Source organism: Podarcis muralis, chromosome 2 (genome assembly GCF_964188315.1).
Source record: "Podarcis muralis chromosome 2, rPodMur119.hap1.1, whole genome shotgun sequence".
Lineage (NCBI taxonomy): Eukaryota > Metazoa > Chordata > Lepidosauria > Squamata > Lacertidae > Podarcis > Podarcis muralis.
This window is the reverse complement of record NC_135656.1, coordinates 106858216-106876565: the sequence shown is the minus strand read 5'-3', so window position 1 is coordinate 106876565 and position 18350 is coordinate 106858216. Positions and strand designations below refer to the sequence as shown.

The 18350-nt window shown below is 45.7% G+C and overlaps 1 protein-coding gene across 1 annotated transcript; it reads left to right on the top strand.

Moving 5' to 3' along the window:
* The first annotated feature begins 2374 nt into the window (after positions 1–2374).
* On the top strand, positions 2375–17519 carry LOC114588513 (zinc finger protein RFP-like). Its single transcript, XM_028713873.2, has 7 exons — positions 2375–2930; positions 6308–6403; positions 7178–7408; positions 10039–10061; positions 10449–10573; positions 12325–12381; positions 14500–17519. Exons 1-7 carry the CDS (start codon positions 2511–2513, stop codon positions 15015–15017), a joined length of 1470 nt encoding a protein of 489 aa, XP_028569706.2. The 5' UTR covers positions 2375–2510; the 3' UTR covers positions 15018–17519.
* Positions 17520–18350: the final 831 nt, after the last annotated feature.

The following is an 18350-nucleotide window of genomic DNA, read 5'->3' as shown; positions in this document are numbered from 1 at the left end:
TATTATTCTTTGGCGAAGAGTGGGAAGGTAGAGGAAAGAGGAAGCAATGGGTGCAATCCTGTTGTCATGCTGGAGGAATTGTCTTCAGAGGAGTGAACATTATGGAGGAACAGGTGGTCTGGGGACGGTGAGACAGATCAGGGCCTTCTGGGGTTGCTGCGCTCCAGCCTCCTACACGGAGATGGCCCTGGCTCAGACTTAGAGATGGAAGCTGAGCCATCTCCAAGCCTCAAAGAGCACCAGCTGCTATGGGCACCAGCTGCTATGGGCACAAGCCCATTCCACTGATGCCAGAGTGCCTGCCTGAAGGCCAAGGTCTCTGGAGGAGTAGAGGGCTATGCCTCATGAGTAGACCAAGCTCCTCAAGCAACATAGATCACTTGCTCCTGGGCTAAGGGTGATGTTCTTCAGCTCCAGACAGAGCGCTGGAACAACATGGTTAGAGGTTCTTGGACCACATTCACACCATACATTTAAAGCACGTGTGATACCACTTTAAACCATCATGGCTCCCCACCCCCACCCCCCAAAAAAAAGCATTCTGGGGGCTTCAGTTTGTTAAGGGTGCTGAGAGTTGTTAAAGGTAAAAAAGGGACCCCTGACCATTAGGTCCAGTCGTGGCCAACTCTGGGGTTGTGGCGCTCATCTCGCTTTATTGGCCGAGGGAGCCGGCGTACAGCTTCCGGGTCATGTGGCCAGCATGACTAAGCCACTTCTGGCGAACCAGAGCAGCGCACGGAAACACCATTTACCTTCCTGCCGGAGCGGTACCTATTTATCTACTTGCACTTTGATGTGCTTTTGAACTGCTAGGTGGCAGGAGCAGGGACCGAGCAACGGGAGCTCACCCTGTTGCGGGGATTCGAACCGCCGACCTGATCAGCAAGTCCTAGGCTCAGTGGTTTAACCCACAGCGCCACCCGCGTCCCTTTGAGAATTTTTCCCTTACTGAGCTACGATTCTCAGAGTGGTTTAACAATCAAACTCTCTTCACAGGGAACTGTAGCTGTAGTCCAACCCCCTGCTATGCAGGAATCTTCTGTCCAGTGTTGGGGCTTGAACCCACAACCCTGAGATAAAGACCTCCCTGCATTGCAGGGGGCTGGACTAGATGACCTAGGGGACCCCTTCCAACTCTACAATTCTACGAGTCTATTCTGTGATGATTCCAAGAGCCCCATGCTCTACGGACTGATTGGCGAAGCAGTCAAGAACTTAAAAGTCATGTCTTTGTCACCTATAAGCAGTGCTTTTTTTCTAAAAAAAATGTTTAGGGGGTACTCTCTTTTTGACTCAAGGAAATCACCATGTTATAGTTCCAATCGGGGAAAATAAATACAGTAAATGGACAAAAGAACAAGGATTCAGAAAACGTTTAGGAGTATGCGTCCCCCCAGAAAAAAAGCACTGACTATAAGAACACGAGCTTTGATAGTCTCTTGAGCAGCCTGAGTCAGTTCAAAGCAATTTCGCAGAGGAACAGGGCCGGATTTAGGTTCGATGAGGCCCTAAGCTAATGAAGGTATTGGGGCTCTTTATATGTCCAGCTGTCCTTTGTCAAAAACAAATTGTCACTGTTCTTTGTGTTGGATATAGGCTGTGTGGTAATTTATGGACCTAATAGGTATCTAAGCCATTTGCACATGTTGCCACGCAACCAGTCCATGCAGAATGCAGGTGCCCTATACAGGTGAAACTCAGAAAATTAGAATATCGTGGAAAAGTTCATTTATTTCAGTAATGCAACTTAAAAGGTGAAACTAATATATGAGATAGACTCATGACATGCAAAGCGAGATAGGTCAAGCCTTTATTTGTTATAATTGTGATGATCATGGCATACAGCTGATGAAAATCCCAAATTAACAACCTTTGAAGCTGAATTGCTGAAATAAACGAACTTCTCCACGATATTCTAATTTTCCGAGTTTCACCTGTATAGAGAAATGAGCAAACCAGTGATATTTTAGGGAGCAGGATAGCTACCTACATCCTAGTAACCTACACAACACAAAACACTGCTGCTGTGTGGAGGTTTTATTTCCTTTGTTTTTATCTTATATTTTGGAAATGTACATCTAGTTTCCCCCCCCCCCTTTAAATTTTTTTGTGGTCCCCCAAGAGAGTGGGGCCCTAAGCTATATAGCTTGTTTAGCTGATACGTAAATCCGGCACTGCAGAGGCGTAACGTTTGCGCATTTTTGGGGAAATTGCGCATTTTTAAAGTGCATTTGCTGAACTCCAGCTCCCATCAGCCCCTGCTCAGCAGGGCCGATGCTCAGGGATGCTGGGAGTTGTGGTCCGGCATCCGAGTGCGGCGGAGGGTGGGGGTGGAGGAGTCCTTTCCCCCTCCCCGCTCCATCCTTGCGCAATGTTTTGCCCGGGTCTCTGGCCCCCGCGCAGCCAATGCGGCTCCCGCAGGAAGCCACGTGGAGCCTCACCAGTCCTCCCCCCGCGGGCCGCCCCCTTTCTCCTCCCCCTCCTCCTCCTCCTGCCATCGCCGGGCAGCCATGGCCACCGAGAGCCCCCTGGAAACTCTGCAGCGGGAGATCACCTGCTCCATCTGCCTGAGCTACTTCAAGGAGCCCGTGTCCATCGAGTGCGGCCACAACTTCTGCCAGGCCTGCATCGCGCAGTGCTGGGGCAAGGCGGACGCCGAGACCACCTCGTGCCCGCAGTGCCGCCGCTGGTCGCGCAAGAGGAGCTTCAGGCCCAACCGGGAGCTGGGCAACGTGGTGGAGGTGGCCAAGCGGCTCCGGCTGGACGCGGCCGCCACGCTGGCCGGCCAGCGGCTGTGCGAGAAGCACCAGGAGCCCCTCAAGCTCTTCTGCGAGGAGGACGAGACGCCCGTCTGCGTCATCTGCAGGGAGTCCCGGGCGCACAAAGCCCACCCCATGCTCCCCATCGAGGAGGCGGCGCAGGACTACAAGGTGACGGCCGGCTGGCTGGGGGGCGGCAGAAATGGGGAGGCAAAAGCAGCCCACCGCCCTGTTCCCCATCATAATAATAATAATACTACAGTGGTACCTCGGGTAAAGAACTTAATTGGAAGCAAAAATGGGGAGGCAAAAGCAGCCCACCGCCCTGTTCCCCATAATAATAATACTACAGTGGTACCTCGGGTTAAGAACTTAATTGGAGGGAGAAATGGGGAGGCAAAAGCAGCCCACCGCCCTGTTCCCCATCATCATAATAATACTACAGTGGTACCTCGGGTAAAGAACTTAATTGGAAGCAAAAATGGGGAGAAAATGGGGAGGCAAAAGCAGCCCACCGCCCTGTTCCCCATAATAATAATAATACTACAGTGGTACCTCGGGTTAAGAATGGGCGGGGTATAAATAATAAATTATTATTATCATTATTAAAGGATCTAAAAATATATGCACACAGAATGCGCTTTTTGATACTTTGCAATACTTTTCAAAAACACCTTCCAAATGAGATTGGATTTACAGTGGTACCTCTTAACCTGAAACTGTTCTCAACCTGAGGTACCACTTTAGCTAATGAGGCCTCCCGCCACCGCTCAATTTCTGTTCTCATCCTGAAGCAAAGTTCTTAACCCGAGGTACTATTGCTGGGTTAGCGGAGTCTGTAACCTGAAGCGTAGGTACTACTGGAAAATAATAATAATAATAATAATAATAATAATAATAATAATAATAATAATATACCTTGCTCATCTGGGTGGGTTTCCTCATCTACTCTGGATGGCGTCCAGCAAAATATTAAAATTCAATGCTCATTCCGTTATTCCTGCATGGCAGGGGGTTGGGTTAGATCAGTCATGTGCAAAGTCCATTTTGGGGGGCCTAATCTGGCCCGCCGGTTGGTTTAATTCAGGGCCCCTTTGGCAGTTTATTTCCTGGGGTAAAATCCTAAAAAAAGCAACTTCAACCCTAAAAAAAGGTCAGCAACGTTAGTTGGCCCTCACGGCCCTTCACTTCATCAAATCTGGCCCTCTTTGAAAAAAGTTTGGACACCACTGGGCTAGATTGTCCTCAGGGTCCCTTCCAAGTCTTGGTTTCTATGGCGATCCTCTGCTTAGTCATGCACACCAGGCGCGGCAGCCTTGAGTCTTCTGCTTAGCATGTTTTTTTGTTCTTACCGGAGCACCCAAGCTGTGCCAGCCGCAGCTAGATGGGAAGGATATGCAGGTAGAAGTAAAGTTTCCGGGGTGGTGGGGTGGGGGAGCATGTTTGGATGTGTTGCAGAAAAACCAGGAAGGGTCTTGGGTACCTGAAAGATGACCAAATTAATGACGTGCATGACTTCTCGAAAACTACGGCCTCAGGTCCGACCTCACAATCCCTCACTTGTCCACACACACGACACCTGATAATCTCACTCTGGCCATCTGATGACGTGGTCCACAAAAGCTTGTGCAATAATTAAGGCAGGTTTGGGGAACCTTTGGCCCTCCAGATGTTGCGGAATGGCAATCTATGGCTAGGGGAGATGGGAGCTGTAGTTCCGCAAACATCTGGAGGGCCAAAGGTTCCCAAAACCTGCTTTAAGGTGCTATTAGATTCTTTGTCGTTCTTCGTTTCTGGATATGTTTTCCTGAGCGCTGACTTCTGTCTTCTGACTTCTGTCGTGTGATTATGTTATAAAGTAGTTGTGCTCTGTGCTACAAATCAAGCACTGCTAGGAGTTGTTTCTTTTTTGTTTCCCAGTATATTTCTTACCAAATAGAAAATTAGGTGTGGTGTAAGGAAATTTTTATTCTGCAAACGTGGCCCAGCGAAAAAGGTTTGAGAAGCACAGCTGGGCTAGCAGTTTACTCTTGAGTCTCTGTGGCTCAAATCTGTCTCAGGTCTCTCTCACAGCAAGCAATTTCCAGTCTCCTCTTTCCCCTGGTAACAGTCTTGTTCAGTGTTTTGCATTTGCATCGCCTTTCTCCCAGTTCTGTGTTCGGAGGAATGAGAGTGGGAGACCCACTTATCCAAGGACGTGATGAATCACCCTGGTACAAGATAAGAGAGATCACCAGCTGCAGCTTCGTACTCCCGGCAGCTTCATTGGGGGGGGGGGTGAGGGGAAGAGATAAATCCTTTTATGTCCAGCTTACACATAACAAACCATTTCCTTAACATGGGTCCCTTCCAACTGAAAAACATGGAGGGGGTGGAAGATTCTCTAGACAGGATGCACAGCTCCCTCTGTAATGTTCAGTCTTCCCAGTCTTTGACAGATCCTCTGAAAGGGGTCAAGGAACAGAACATTTCAGGCCAAAGCCATCTTCACTTCCCAGTTTGTTGCTGTTTTGTCCTATTGCTTCTTTGTCTGGTGTACATACGTCAGTTCTGAGACTTAACGTGTGCAGTTACTATGGGTTGTTTTGGTACGTTAAACAGCTGATTACACTGTTTGATATCTTACATCTGTCTCCCCCCCCCCCTTTTATAAAATTTCTATACAGTGGTACCTCAGGTTAAGTACTTAATTTGTTCCGGAGGTCCATTCTTAACCTGAAACTGTTCTTAACCTGAAGCACCACTTTAGCTAATGGGGCCTCCTGCTGCCGCTGCGTGATTTCTGTTCTCATCCTGAAGCAAAGTTCTTAACCTGAAGCACTATTTCTGGGTTAGCGGAGTCTGTAACCTGAAGCGTATGTAACCCGAGGTACCACTGTACAGCCTTGTCTGGTGGAAAGCTGAGCTGAAATTCTTTTCAAAAATTAATCCATTTTGAAAATAATTGACTAGTGATAAGCCTGAAATTTGTGTGGAGTTTGGGGCAGATCAGTGACAGCTGGAGAATCAAACACAACAAGCAAATACAGTCGTACCTTGGAAGTCCAACGGAATCCATTCCGGAAGGCCTATCGACTTCCAAAACGTTCAGAAACCAAAGCATGGGTTCTGATTGCCTGCAGGAAGCTCCTGCAGCCAATTAGAAGCCCCGTCGGACGTTAGGCTTCCAAAAATAGTTCACGAACCGGAACAGTCACTTCCAGGTTTGCATTGTTTGGGAGCCAAAACGTTTGAGAACTAAACTGTTTGAAAAGAGAGGCACAACTGTACATGACTTGCCTTATGACTTAGGCCATAATTTGAATAGCATTTAGAATGATCTTCCTAAAATGGAAATTGCAGAATGCCCCCCAAAAGTATACATTTCCTACAAGAGACACAAGACTTTTGATTCCCGAGTATGCTGAATCCATCCCATAATTTAAAAAATGGCTGGAGTACTCTGCGCTAGGGGGAAGTAAGTTGGCTAAGCAGAAAGTCAAGTGACTTATCACAACATACATGAGAAAAAGGGTATGTACATTACTTTCAGATTTCTCTTTTGTCAGAAACAAGTTGCCGCCCATGTGAAAGTTCTGACAGAACGGAGGGAGAAGCTGAAGGAATTGAAAGAAGACCTGGAGTGCAGAAGGCAGGCTGATCAGGTGAGAGCTTGTCTACAAGAAGGACCAGGAGTGTGGGAAATTGTGATGACGGTTTTCTAGAAAATTTTGAATTGCAAATTAGAGTAATTTGCATCAGAAGATTTTCAGTCTGCTGTGGAAAACCCAAGAGGGTGGTCTAACTTAGCAAGTCTGTTTCAGCTGTGTTTAGTAAACAAAGCTGAAAACTTTGAAACTTCCCAGGTTGCCTAATGTTTGTATTTGCAAATGGCACCCGTTCATTGTTACGAATGAACTTATGAAACAGATTTTTTTCCCCCCTGTTGTGAAAAAAGCACTGGGGGAAAAACTGTTTTGGAGAAATTTCAAGGGAAATTTCTCTGCACCACCTCACTGGAGAAAGAGAAGACTGTTTCTTCAGGTGTTGAAGGAGGCAGGTGCCTTAATAAACTGGATAAAATTTCTCTTACATGTCATGAACCATTATCTGTTCAGTCTGTTTGTACCTATGATTCAGTTAGACTGAACCTGTCATCTCCATCAACTTGGCACAGTGGTACAGAAGGTCTTTCATCTCCAGTATGTCCCCTGGCTGAAATGCCAGAGACCCAACTGCTGGTCAATGTGGACAGTGTTGAGCTAGTCTCACCAATAGTCTGACTCTCTGAAACAATGGAAACTGCCTTACGTTATATTCCTTTGAGCAGGTACCCAACCCTGGTTAGGGTACCAATGTGAGAGCATCAGGGATATTTGTACGTCCGCTTCCTTGTGCTGTTTCACCATCCCGGCTGGCCCTTCTCCTGCTCCTTACAGGATGATGTACAAAGTGAGAAGCAGAAGGTGGAGTCTGAATTTAATCAGATCCACGAGTTCATGGAAAAAATTGAGCGCTTCCTGGTTATCATGCTGAAGAAGTTTGACAAGGAGATCGTGCACAGGAGAGACGTGGAATCCGGCAGGTTCTCAGGGGAGATTGATCGCCTCGATGCCTTGATCAGCGAAGTTGAGAACAAGTGCCAACAGCCTGCCAGTGAATTCCTGCAGGTGAGATTCTCTGGAGGGCTGCTTGCCTCTCCTGGGTTTCAGCGCTAAAGCCAAAAATGCAGAAACAGCCAAAAGAAAAGAGGTGCCATACCTTGTTTCATTTGTGTTGCATGCACTGAAACTTCCTTGGTTTGTGACATTTGCTAGGAGAGGGATTTGAGGAGTCGTTCTCCTATTTGTTGTCGTTGTTGTCGTTGTTGTTTAGTCGTTTAGTCGTGTCCGACTCTTCGTGACCCCATGGACCAGAGCACGCCAGGCACCTCTTTCCTCCACTACCTCCCGCAGTTTGGTCAAACTCATGCTGGTAACCTCGAAAACACCATCCAACCATCTCGTCCTCTGTCGCCCCCTTCTCCTTGTGCCCTCCATCTTTCCCAGCAACAGTGTCTTTTCCAGGGAGTCTTCTCTTCTCATGATGTGGCCAAAGTACTGGAGCCTCAGCTTCACGATCTGTCCTTCCAGTGAGCACTCATTGGTCTTAACACTAAAGACCCAACCTCCCGTCTATTCCATATTTCGATTTCATATTATTTATTGCCAATACACACTTTTATCATATTAAACTTTTTCTTAATATATCTAATTTCTTATATCTACCTTGCAACTATTACTGAAGTTCCCCGAATGCTGCAACAGAATTTAACTACTATATTTATTTTTCAAATATTCTTTGAAAACCTCCCGTTTTGAAACAAATTCCTGCTCATTCTCCTTGATCGCTCAATGGTTTTTGGATACTGTCGACCATGGTATCCTTCTAGAGCCGTGGTTCCCACAAGGGGGCAATTTGATTTTGATTTTTTGATTTTTTAATAATATTTTATTAAGTTTCCATTTCATAATATATAAACATATCCATATTGCTCACAATAAATTTTTGCTTGTTTGAGCTGTTCGACTCCCCCCCCCAGCCTTGTGGCTAGCATAATTCCTATCTATTTCATTGCATTTGTACCTCTTCCTCCTTACATTTCATCCATTTCAATTTTTTACATTTTAAATAAACATAAAAAGGTATAAATCACAAACATTACAAGTCTTCTTAAGTCAATCCTGCTAGGGTTGTTAATTGTTTGCAATTGTCTTTCAAATAATGTATAAATTTACTCCAGTCTTTTTGGATTTTCCCGGTCAGCTTCGCTAGTTGTGCATATTCCATTTTTAAGGGGGGAAATTTGATTTTTAAGGGGGGCAATTGGAGCTTGTTTAGACCAAGTTAATGGCCTTTTAGGCTTCCTCCATGTGAATAGGAGTTCACATTTTGAATGCTAAGAATTATATGTCACCAGGGGGCAGGGGTGGGCAATCAGGATTTTAGAGATGCCTAGGTGGGGCATGGCCAAAAAAAGGTTGGGAACCACTGAGTCTTGGGGAGGTCAGCATTTTGGGCAACGTGCTTAAGTGTTTCCACTCCTACCTCCAGAAAGTAGCCATGGGAGGCTGTTGTTGAGTGCCAGACATCAGCGCAACTCAGTAGCGCAACATCAGTAGCCTTGTTCTCCGTAAATTTGGCTAATCTTCTTTTAACTCCATCACTGTGCCCTGTGGGAGGGAGTATATGGTTACCGGACGTCCCCGTTTCCTGGGGAAAGTCCCTGGATTTATAAATCGGTCCCTGAACAAAATCCGTCCCCAGAATGTCCCCAGATTTCATTTAATGCCCCCGGATTTATATTTTAAGTGTTGTAGATTGATTAGTAGGGAATGAATGTTGCCTGGTTGGTTCAATGGCACAAGACACATCATATGGGGAATTCCGGTGTGGCAAAACGGCAGGCGCCACGGCAGCAGGCAGGTCCTGAAGCCAGCCAGAACCAACTGTGCTACCAGGCTGGCTCCGGGCTGCTGAGACTGCCGCTGCCGAGGGGGAACTGGGGATGTCTGGCGCATCGATTAGGGGAACTGCTGACTCCCAAATCGAGCCGGGAGCGAGAGCACCTTGCCACCCGGCCGACTGTCCAATGGTGCTCTGGGGCCAGGAAAACCCCAGAGCCGACGCAGGGAGAAGGAGGAGAGGAGAAGGAGAAGGAAGAGAGAGAGAAAGAGGAAGGAGAAAAAAGAGGGGAGCCCTGACCTTGCTGCCCCGCTGCCGCCACCACCGCTGAGGAGAGGTAGGAGAGCACCAGGAGGACAAGGGCACTTGACCGAGCCCAGGCCTGGCCTGAGCCTACTCCATGGCAGCTAGCGCTCCCAAGAGAGCAGGCCGGGGCCTAGAGGAAGGCTGCGCGACAGAGGAGAATATAGAAGAGAAGATATTGCTTCTTTTTAAAAAAAATTCTTTGAAAAAAAGCTGGTAACCTTAAGGGAGTACCATTGTTTTCTATGAGCTGTGTGAAGAAGCACTTCCTTTCCCCTGCCCTGCATTTTCATTTAATGCCCACAAGTTCCTCATTCAGCTTTACAACCTTGCAAGTTAAGTCCCTTTTTATTTGGCCAGCAGACTGAAACTCTGAGGTCTTAACAAAAATACCCAGTGACTCTTGTGGCAGAAGTGGATTTTAAATACTTATTCTATAACAAATATTTGTGCTCTTTCCATTTGCTTCCTAATTTCTAAGCCTTTCAGCCAATATTTATGGCATAATAAATGTGAGAATGATCTTCTTGTTCTTTTCTTCCCTTGCCTCCAGGACATCAGGAACATTTTGAGCAGGTAGGTAGCACTTTTGCAAGTCTCACTTTTTATCGGCATAAGAAAAACTGAGAAAGCTTTCCTCAAATCCATTCTAATCAAAACCTAGCTTATCCCTGCCTCTTTGGCCCCTCCAAACACAGTAATTCCACATTTTCTCCCCCTTCCTGTCCCAGGGCCATATGTGCAAAGCTTACCCTTTTGTGGCATAGGGGTACTACATCAAAACAAGCTTTCCACATTCCCTAAGCGGTGGAACTTTCCCAGCAGAAGTTAGAATGTTTACGAACATTCTGTAACATCACAACATTGCAGTTTGGGAAAGGGGGCTTGCAGCTCTTAAATGCTCTCACCACATATGGAAAATGCTGGGACCACAATGTAACGCTTTCATGTTTCCCATTCTAGATGTAAAGAAGGACAAATTTCACAGATGGCGGAAATTGCTTCCTCTCCGACTGAGCTGGAAAAGAAACTTGGGCATTTCAGTCTGAAAAATATTGTTATCAAGGAGGCACTGGAGAAATGTCGAGGTACCAAGAAGGACAAAGGATAGCTTAGGACCGTGTAAAATACATGAGGATCTCCATACTTTGGGCTGAATTTCCGTACATCTAATGTTCTCTGTCCACTAGTGCAAATTGCATGATCTGCTCTGCAACACAGTTAACAGCAACCTGCTGGTGCATTCTGCTGGTGCGAAAGATTTCACCAGTGGAGCAAGTATACTTCTAAGTGACTTTAACTTAGTGCTATGTGGGATACAACTTCCTTTTGTCTTCAGATCCAACAATGCAGTTCGCAGACATGTGGACATGAGCAATGCGGTTTCTGCTTGAAAAAAAAGTACCAATTTTATGTCCAGTAAATATATGATTGGGACGCGGGTGGCGCTGTGGGTTAAACCACAGAGCCTAGGACTTACCGATCAGAAGGTTGGCGGTTCGAATCCTTGCAACGGGGTGAGCTCCCGTTACTTGGTCCCTGCTCCTGCCAACCTAGCAGTTCTAAAGCACGTCAAAATGCAAGTAGATAAATAGGTACTGCTCCAGCGGGAAGGTAAACGGCGTTTCCGTGTGCTGCTCTGGTTTGCCAGAAGCGGCTTAGTCATGCTGGCCACATGACCCGGAAGCTGTATGCTGGCTCCCTTGGCCAATAAAGCGAGATGAGCACCGCAACCCCAGAGTCGGTCACGACTGGACCTAATGGTCAGGGGTCCCTTTACCTTTAAATATATGATTGGTTGAAAGCAAGTAATGTGGTAGGAGCAAGAGCGATGGAGAGGTGGGTGGAGAAGAAGAACAGAAATGGAGTTTTTAGGCAAGAGCCATGAAAGGGCTGTGCAGAGCACTTCAGCACTGTGTTGTCTCCTAAGTACCATGCTTATTACTCGCACCTTATCCCCCTTTCACAGCTCATATAACACAGGAGACCTTGTTTTGGGGCATACACAAGCTTGCCCCCTTGGCCAGATCACCTATCACTCTGCTTATAGCAGCTACACCGATGCACATTATTTAATGGATGCGGGTGGCGCTGTGGGTTAAACCACAGAGCCTAGGACTTGCTGATCAGATGGTTGGCGGTTCGAATCCCTACGATGGGGTGAGCTCCCGTTGCATGGCCCCTGCTCCTGCCAACCTAGCAGTTCGAAAGCATGCCAGTGCAAGTAGATAAATAGGTACTGCTCCGGCGGGAAGGTAAACAGCGTTTCTGTGCGCTGCTCTGGTTTGCCAGAAGCGGCTTAGTCATGCTGGCCACATGACCCGGAAGCTGTACGCCAGCTCCCTCGGCCAGTAAAGCGAGATGAGCACCACAACCCCAGAGTCGGCCGCGACTGGACCTAATGGTCAGGGGTCCCTTTACCTTTACCTATAGAATACATTCTGTGATACACCTTTTTCCTCTCAGTAGCTAGAGCATGTCCATCAGCAGTCTGTGGCAGGTCACCTTCTGCTGATTCACCTGCTTTGTGGTTTCTGACTTTTCACCAGAGTGCTACTGCATATTTCCCCTGAAGCAGTTGTCTTGCACCCATGAGGGCTAGAAACTTGAAAAAGAACTATGGCAACAGGCATGCTTAAGCACCACTCTTAAGTACCAGCGTCTGTAGCTCTCACAGCCTACCCAGTTTCCCCACTGAAGTGACATTACATAAAATAATTTCATCTCTTGCGCCAACAGCCTTTTCCTCGCCTCCTTACTGAGATCATATCCAATGCTTCACCTTTATTTAGCAGCAAGAGTAAATATTCCTGATTCTTAAACCCTTCTCTCTTTCTAGAGACAATGATATCTGAATTAGCAAAAGCAAGGACAATGGAAGCATCAGCTAAAAGGAGTAAGTTGTGGTTTTTTTGAAAAAAACCGGGATAGTCACTTTCTAAGAAGCTGAGAGCAATGTTGATTTGGGACCTCTTGTCCAACTCTGAGAAATGGCTTCGCATGGTGAGGGATGGTGGTATTTATGGCTTCATCCTGTACAGCAATAATTTCACAGGAAAAGGGGAGGGCCTAATTTCACAGGAATAATTTCACAGGAAAAGGGGGGTCACCTAACCCTCTTTGCTCCCCCCTTCTTTCCTTGCCTTCAGAGGGTGGAAGGAATCTGTCGCCATGACAACACACAGCCCAAGTCCTTATTGTGAGGGAAAGTAAACATAAGAAATTGTTGCTCTTGTCCATGACTTAGGACCTGGAGTTTGGAGATGTAGTATGTATCTGGGGATCCCTGAGATTTTTCCTAGCCCCCCCCCCTCAAATAAGTGGTCTTTCCACTTTAGAGTAGGAAAAAGTGAGGCTTTGTATTCTTGGGCCTCCCCATTGCTATTGCTGCTGCCACAATCCCATTAAAGGAGACTGCAGCTGGGCCGAAGATCATTTTCCAGACAAATGCTTCACTTATGGGATGCTATACATGTCAAATTCAGTCCTAGGCACCTCCAGTTATTAATATTGCTAATTATTATTCGTTTGTTGCATTTTTGCACTCGTGTGTCTCAGGGCGACTTGCCCAATAAAAATAGAAATAACAAACCAGGCACTAAAACAGCAATAAACAAAAGCTGAAATACATTTCAAGGGACAAATTGTACCCACCCTACTTAAAGGATGAGTACAGGAAATGCCAACCACCCTCCCAGTTAAAAATCAAAAATCAAAAGATATTGATGGTGCCAAGAGTGCTTCTCCAGGAAGAACATTTTAACTGGAAAGCCACCACAGAAAAGGCCCAGTTAAAAGATCAGGTAGCAAATGTTGCAAAAGCTCTTGGCCTGATTGCTGGTACCAGTCATGGTAGACAATATTGGTCTAGATATGCTGGCCCAAACACTCTCAGCTTCATGGTTGAGCAAGGATTTGTACCAAAGCCTTCTCAGTCCTAATCTAACACTGGTTAATACAAGACAGGGGAATGTGTTGCCCTCAAGATGTTCCTGGACTCCCGCTCCCATCGGTCTCAGCCAGCATGGCCAACAGCCAGGGTTGCTGGGAGTTGTAGCCCAGCAATATTTGAAGAGCAACACCCACCCAAGCCATTCTCTACCAGTGTTTCCCAAACTTGGGTCTCCAGCTGTTTTTGGACTACAACTCCCATCATCCCTAGCTAACAGGGTCAGTGGGCTGATGGGAATTGCAGTCCAAAAATAGCTGGAGACCCAAGTTTCGGAAACCCTTCTCTAACCATTACAATAGCCTGGCACTCTTTAATGGCCTGAAACTAGCCAGTTGACACAGGGCTTTTACCAGCTTCTTATTGTATGGAACTGGTAGTCATTCAGGTCAGTGGAGATTGGGGCCCAGATTGTAGCACTCTTGACAAACTAACAACTTTGTTCTTTCCAGATTGATTGATTGATTGATTGATTGATAGATAATACCTCTAACAAGCCAGAATGGCTTAAGCAGTTTACAAGTATGAAATCAAATATCCACAGGTACAGTGGTACCTCGGGTTAAGTACTTAATTCATTCCGGAGGTCCATTCTTAACCTGAAACTGTTCTTAACCTGAAGCACTGCTTTAGCTAATGGGGCCTCCCGCTGCCACTGTGCCACCGCTGCACGATTTCTGTTCTCATCCTGAAGCAAAGTTCATAACCCGAGGTACTAATTCTGTGTTAGCGGAGTCTGTAACCTGAAGCATATGTAACCTGAAACGTATGTAACCCGAGGTACCACTGTAATTAAAATGCACATTTAAAACAATTCCATCAAAAATTATTAAAAACATCCATAATCAAACAAGCTCATTAAAAGGTGTAATCATTAAACCAGTTAAATGAGCAGCCAAAACAATTAGATCAAGTGGTCTAAATTTTAATTCTTTTGTTTCCTTTTATTTCTTTTGAGACCCTGCTCTAGCTTGCATTGGGCTTTCCCGGATCTGATTGTAAAAACCCGTCTTTCCTTTTCGTCAAGCTCTTCTGATTGTTTTCCGTTTGTCTGTTTCTCCTCAGTAAGCGTTACTCTTGATCCCGACACAGCTCATCCCCTCCTTGTGGTGAGCGAAGACAGGAAAAGTGTGAAACGTGGAGACATGGTTCAGCCGCTGCCCAACAACCCCGAGAGATTTGACTCCACTCTGATTCTCCTGGGCAGCGAGAGATTCGCCTCAGGGGTACATTACTGGGAGGTGGAGGTGGGTAATGGGCAGAACTGGGCCCTTGGCGTGGTCAAAGAGTCTGTGATAAGGAAGGGACCTGTTGTCACTTGCCCCAATGAAGGCATCTGGGCTTTGGGACTCTGCGGGAATGAGTACAGGGCTTTCACTTTAGCCGAGACTCGCCTGACCCTAGATGAAGCCCCGGAGAAAATCCAGGTATTTGTGCATTATGAAAGGGGTTGGGTGGCATTTTTTGACGCTGGTTATATGTCCCTCCTTTTTATTTTCCAGTCAGCTAATTTCTGTGGGGAGAGAATTTGTCCTTTCTTTAAATTGTGGGGCCTAACTACAGAGCTTAGAATGTGCCCCTGAAAACAGCCTCTGCAATATGGTGGTCCAGCTTGTTTTTGCAATTCCATTCCATTCATAATTTTGTACAGAAACACAGAAATTGGCAAAGAATTTTCATTTTGAAAGGATTTTGACTTAACTCCATGAAGAGAAGGAGCCTTCATTTGTGGAAGAAGAGTTCCATGAGCGCAAGCTCCTTCTATTCACAGCTAAAAAGTTAGGCTCAAAATCCGTTTTTTTTAAAAATAAGTAAAGGAGCAAGTTTCTTCCTGTCCCAAAACATTTTAATTTAAAAGAAAACAACTTCTAAGTTCACATAATTCTAGAGAGGGAGAAAGAGCATTTTGCATCATAAGAAACATTTAAGTGCCGGCTGAATATTATAAATACATTTCTATACACTTTTATATTGTATTATCTCAGCTAGCATTCATATTTCTACTTAACTTGCATTCTCACCATCCTCCCCACTGATCTTATTGGCTGGGGCTGAAAGGAGTCAAAGTCCGACATCTCAAGGGCCACAGGTTCCCACTCTGGATTTAAGCTATGGTTTGCTTAACAAGCCATGAGTTAATTGCAAGTTGCTTCATAGACAGACAAACAAACCATGGCTTGTTTCTCCAGAGTTTGGTTTGCTTGCTAGTTGCTTTTGCCTCATTCCTTTGAAGCTTGGCAAGTGTCTGGGGTGGAATGGCCAAACAGTTCACAGTTAAGGAAGACTGTACTGGGTTCACATTTAACAGGAAGCCATAGTCAAAACAAACCAAGTTTCATAAGCCAGCCGCAAGCTCTGCTTTTAGATTGTGGTTCGTTGACAGTAAACACACTATTAAGGCTTTCTGTAGGGTTCACACATAATGCTCAGCCACGGTTTAATAAACGATAGTTTAGTCCGGTCATAAACCAGACCTTGCGTATGTATAGGAGTTTATTAAATACGCACTTGTTTGTTCCCTGCAATCCAGACATCTTCCCTCAGGGCAGTGTCTGTGCTGCAGGAATGCTTTCCCCCCCAACTCTCAGGCAGCAGTACTTCTGTCACTTGGGAAACAAGATGCTTTGCTCCAGCTAGCAAGTTTATGGTTAATAGAAGTGTGCTCTGTGGCGCTGGTCTTCAGCTGGTGGGTTGCGGCCCTATCTAAGGTGGGTCGCAAAAGAGCACTACCTCCATGCCAATACATGGTTAAAGATTAAGAAGTGGGTCCCCGAATGTATGTTGCACTGAAAATTGGGTCCTGGGAATGAAAAGGTTGAAGATACCTGCTCTAAGGAACATGGCTGTGTTTGACTTACTTGCACGGCATCCAATGGGTGGCCACTCGCATCAGCAGTGGTGACCAACGCAACACCTGCTTCTCCCATGTCAACACCGTCGGACAACCTTTCACATGCTGCTTATTACCAGTTTATGAAATAGATGCTGCTGTACCACTTCAGCATATGAGCACTTATCCTACCCCATTTATTTTATTGTTATTTGTTTCTTAAAAAGGAAGGCTTTCCCTTTTTCCATGTCACTGGCACGCTGGGGGTCATAGAATTGTAGGGTTGCAATCCAGTCCAAGCCCCTGCAATGCAAGAATGTCAACTCAATTGTTCAAGACACAATGACCACCCAAACTCTGCTTAATAGCCTCCAGGGAAGGAGAATTCACCATCTCTTCTGGGAGTCTGTTCCACTGTCAAACAACTCTTCCTGCCAGAAAGTTATTCCCAACGTTTAGTCGGAATCTCCTTTCTTGGCAGCAAGTTAGCGGAAAGTGGTATGTATAACGCTTGCACCTTAGGAGCTTATGTAAATGAGTGCTTTGCTAATTGCTGAAATCCCAGTCACTTGTCCCCCTTGGTCTGGATTTGTGCGGGACATCTTAGTTATGTTCAAAATTGATAACATACTGCATTGAAATAGAATGAAGACTTGAAAGATGCAAAGATTAAAATGCAGTAGGTGTTCCCTACCTTGATGGATAAACCCAGAAAAGTAAGGAGGGATGTACGGAGTAGTCCTTGGCTATATTTTCACTGCATAGTTAAATGGTTATGGCTTCCCAGGATCCCTGGAATTTGTAGATTTTCCACAACAGAATTTGGAAATATCCATTCCCACCATCGGGATTCCTTGGGAGAACAGCACAGTGGCTAATCTGGCCCAGCTCAGGTTTACCAAAGCAGCCACAGCTTCAATCCGTAAACCAGATAAACTGGAGTCTTTGCTTTTAGGTTGTTTTTATGTCCTTTGTTTTCACTGCGACAAAACAGGATTAAGGGGGATTTGCTGGATTATGGCTCCACTTCTTACACACTTACCTGGGAGTAACTCCTCTCAAGCATAAGACTTGCTTCTTAGTAATCATGTATAGGATTGCACTGTTAAGTGATTTATAAATGGCTCCCACGCTGACACATCGGCACTTTTGGAAGATGTGTTTTCTTTTTTGTTAAGGTTCAACAGATTTGCATATATTTTGATCCAGAAAACTGTCCTGTCATTGCATTAAAATTCCTTTTGTGAACAGAGAAGATTCTTGTGTTTTTTGTTTGTTTCTTGTGTAATAGGTGTATTCCAGCTGAAAAAAGCCCTGTGTAATAGCTTTTAAAGAACCTCACTACCCCTTTCCTCAATCTGCTTATCAACTAGACCAGAGCGGGGGCGGGGGGGGACCTGTGTGTCCCTCAAAATGTTGCTGGACAGCAACTCTCCTCATCCCTGATCATTGGCCATGGTGGCTGAGGCTGTGGGAGTTGTAGTTCAGCAACATCTCGAGGGCCACAGGTTTACTGCAGTGATCTCTGCTGTGAAATTGTTCTGGTGTATGGGTCATAATGTGTGATTATCATATGTGGGCTACTCCCATATGAAAAAAAGGTTCAGCATTTGGGGCTTTTCAATTCAGAGAAAAGGAGAGTAAGAGGAGACATGATAGAGGTAAATAACACATTTTAAGTGGTGTTGAAGTAAATTATCTAAAAGTGTGAATAAATACATTGCACAAATACATAATTATTCATCTTTTTTTTCCTTTCAGTTAATTAAAATAAAGAATAATTGTTTTTAAAAAATATAATGTCAGTTTGTCAAAGTGTTCTGTTATATATTCCCTAATAATACAGTGGTACCTCTGGATGCGAACGGGGTCTGTTCTGGAGCCCCGTTCGCATCCTGAGTAGAACGTAACACGCAAGTGCGCGTGTGCACGGGTCGCGTTTCGCCGTTTCCGCGCATGTGCGTGATGTCATTTTGAGCGTCTGCGCATGCGCGAGCGGCAAAACCCGGAAGTAACGCGCTCAGTTACTTCCGGGTCGCCGCGGAGCACAACCCGAAAATGCTTAACCTGAAGCTACTTCAACCCA

What these genes read in the sequence shown, in the direction of transcription:
- LOC114588513 (XM_028713873.2), top strand. Translation starts at nt 2,511, where the DNA reads ATGGCCACCGAGAGCCCCCTGGAAACTCTGCAGCGGGAGATCACCTGC. An exon ending in GCAGAAGGCAGGCTGATCAG is followed by an intron (nt 6,404 to 7,177) that starts GTGAGAGCTTGT and finishes TGCTCCTTACAG; the next exon opens with GATGATGTACAAAGTGAGAA. An exon ending in GGAAGCATCAGCTAAAAGGA is followed by an intron (nt 12,382 to 14,499) that starts GTAAGTTGTGGT and finishes GTTTCTCCTCAG; the next exon opens with TAAGCGTTACTCTTGATCCC.